We start from the raw sequence: 1054 nt of genomic DNA, 5'->3' as shown, positions 1-1054 counted from the left end.
CATAAACACGATCAAATATTTAATAAAAAAATACCAAGCACCAAAATAGATTGCAGTCTAGCTAAAAACATTTTTTGTCTTCCTGACAGGTCATATTTTTAGTTTAATAGCAAAGATGTCAACATTCTGACAATAACGGTGTGTCCAAAGCATAACAATGACATCGTCCTGAAACTGGACATATGACATCTCCGGTTGGAACAGTGCGGTCATCACCAGCACTCTGCTCAGCAGCAGTTGCCGGCCTCCGGTGTCTGCTTCTCCCCTCCCAGCCACAGCGGGGCGCTGTTGATCTTGGCACTCTGGGCTTTGGCCCGTGCCTCCTTCGACTCGCCCTGCATCCCCCCTCCCTCGCTGGCCACGCGCTTGTGGATCTCCGAGGCCATCGTGAGGAAAGCCCGCTCCACGTTGTCCGAGCTTTTGGCGCTGGTCTCCAGGAAGGGAACCTTGAGAGACGAGGCCAGGTCCTGCAGGGGAGGGGAGACACACACACACACACACACACACACACACACACACACACATGAAATTACTTCTATTTTTACTCCTATTCAAAAGTGTTCGCATGCTCATGTAATAAAAGTGAGAAATGGGTGGAAATGAATCGCCTCATAGGCTTTCATTATTGATGAGTTGACATGTCGGCACTTTAATATTGAAGGTGGTGTCACTGCTTTATGATCTGTTGGGTAATTTATGAGTTCACATTATCGTAACAAGTCATCCAATGATGTCAGTCCTTGTTTAAAACCTCCAATTCAATTTTGCGTGGTGTTTATAATGTGCAGCGAGGATGCTCTCATAGTCTTCGAACTTGTGAGGCCTTGTACCTGAGCTGTGGCGGCGTCCACCACTTTCTTACTGAGGAGGTCAGACTTGTTCCCCACTAACAGCCGGGAGACGTTCTCACAGGCATAGCGATCTATCTCATCCAGCCACTGCTTCACATTGTTGAAGGACTCCTAAGGAGAGGAGGAGGAGGAGGAGTTAATGTTCAAGCTTTCTCCTATTGTGTAGTTGAGACCGTGGCAGAAACACACGCTGACCTGCTCCG

General features: G+C 48.0%; 1 protein-coding gene across 1 annotated transcript in view; it reads right to left on the bottom strand.

Moving 5' to 3' along the window:
• Positions 1–227: 227 nt before the first annotated feature.
• Positions 228–1054, bottom strand: part of LOC137790318 (ras-related protein ORAB-1-like) — a 2524-nt gene continuing 1697 nt past the window's right edge. The window contains exons 4-6 of the mRNA XM_068584446.1: positions 1047–1054; positions 831–962; positions 228–467 (exon numbers count right to left, since the gene is read on the bottom strand). The exon at positions 1047–1054 is cut by the window's right edge and continues 88 nt beyond it. Coding sequence (XP_068440547.1) covers positions 228–467; positions 831–962; positions 1047–1054 — 380 coding nt within the window. The remainder of the gene's footprint in view (positions 468–830; positions 963–1046) is intronic.

The sequence above is a fragment of the Clinocottus analis genome, unplaced genomic scaffold, assembly GCF_023055335.1.
Source record: "Clinocottus analis isolate CAN_PGR_092001 unplaced genomic scaffold, fCliAna1.0.p SCAF_2, whole genome shotgun sequence".
Classification (NCBI taxonomy): Eukaryota; Metazoa; Chordata; class Actinopteri; order Perciformes; family Cottidae; genus Clinocottus; species Clinocottus analis.
This window is presented reverse-complemented; position numbering and strand designations above follow the sequence as displayed.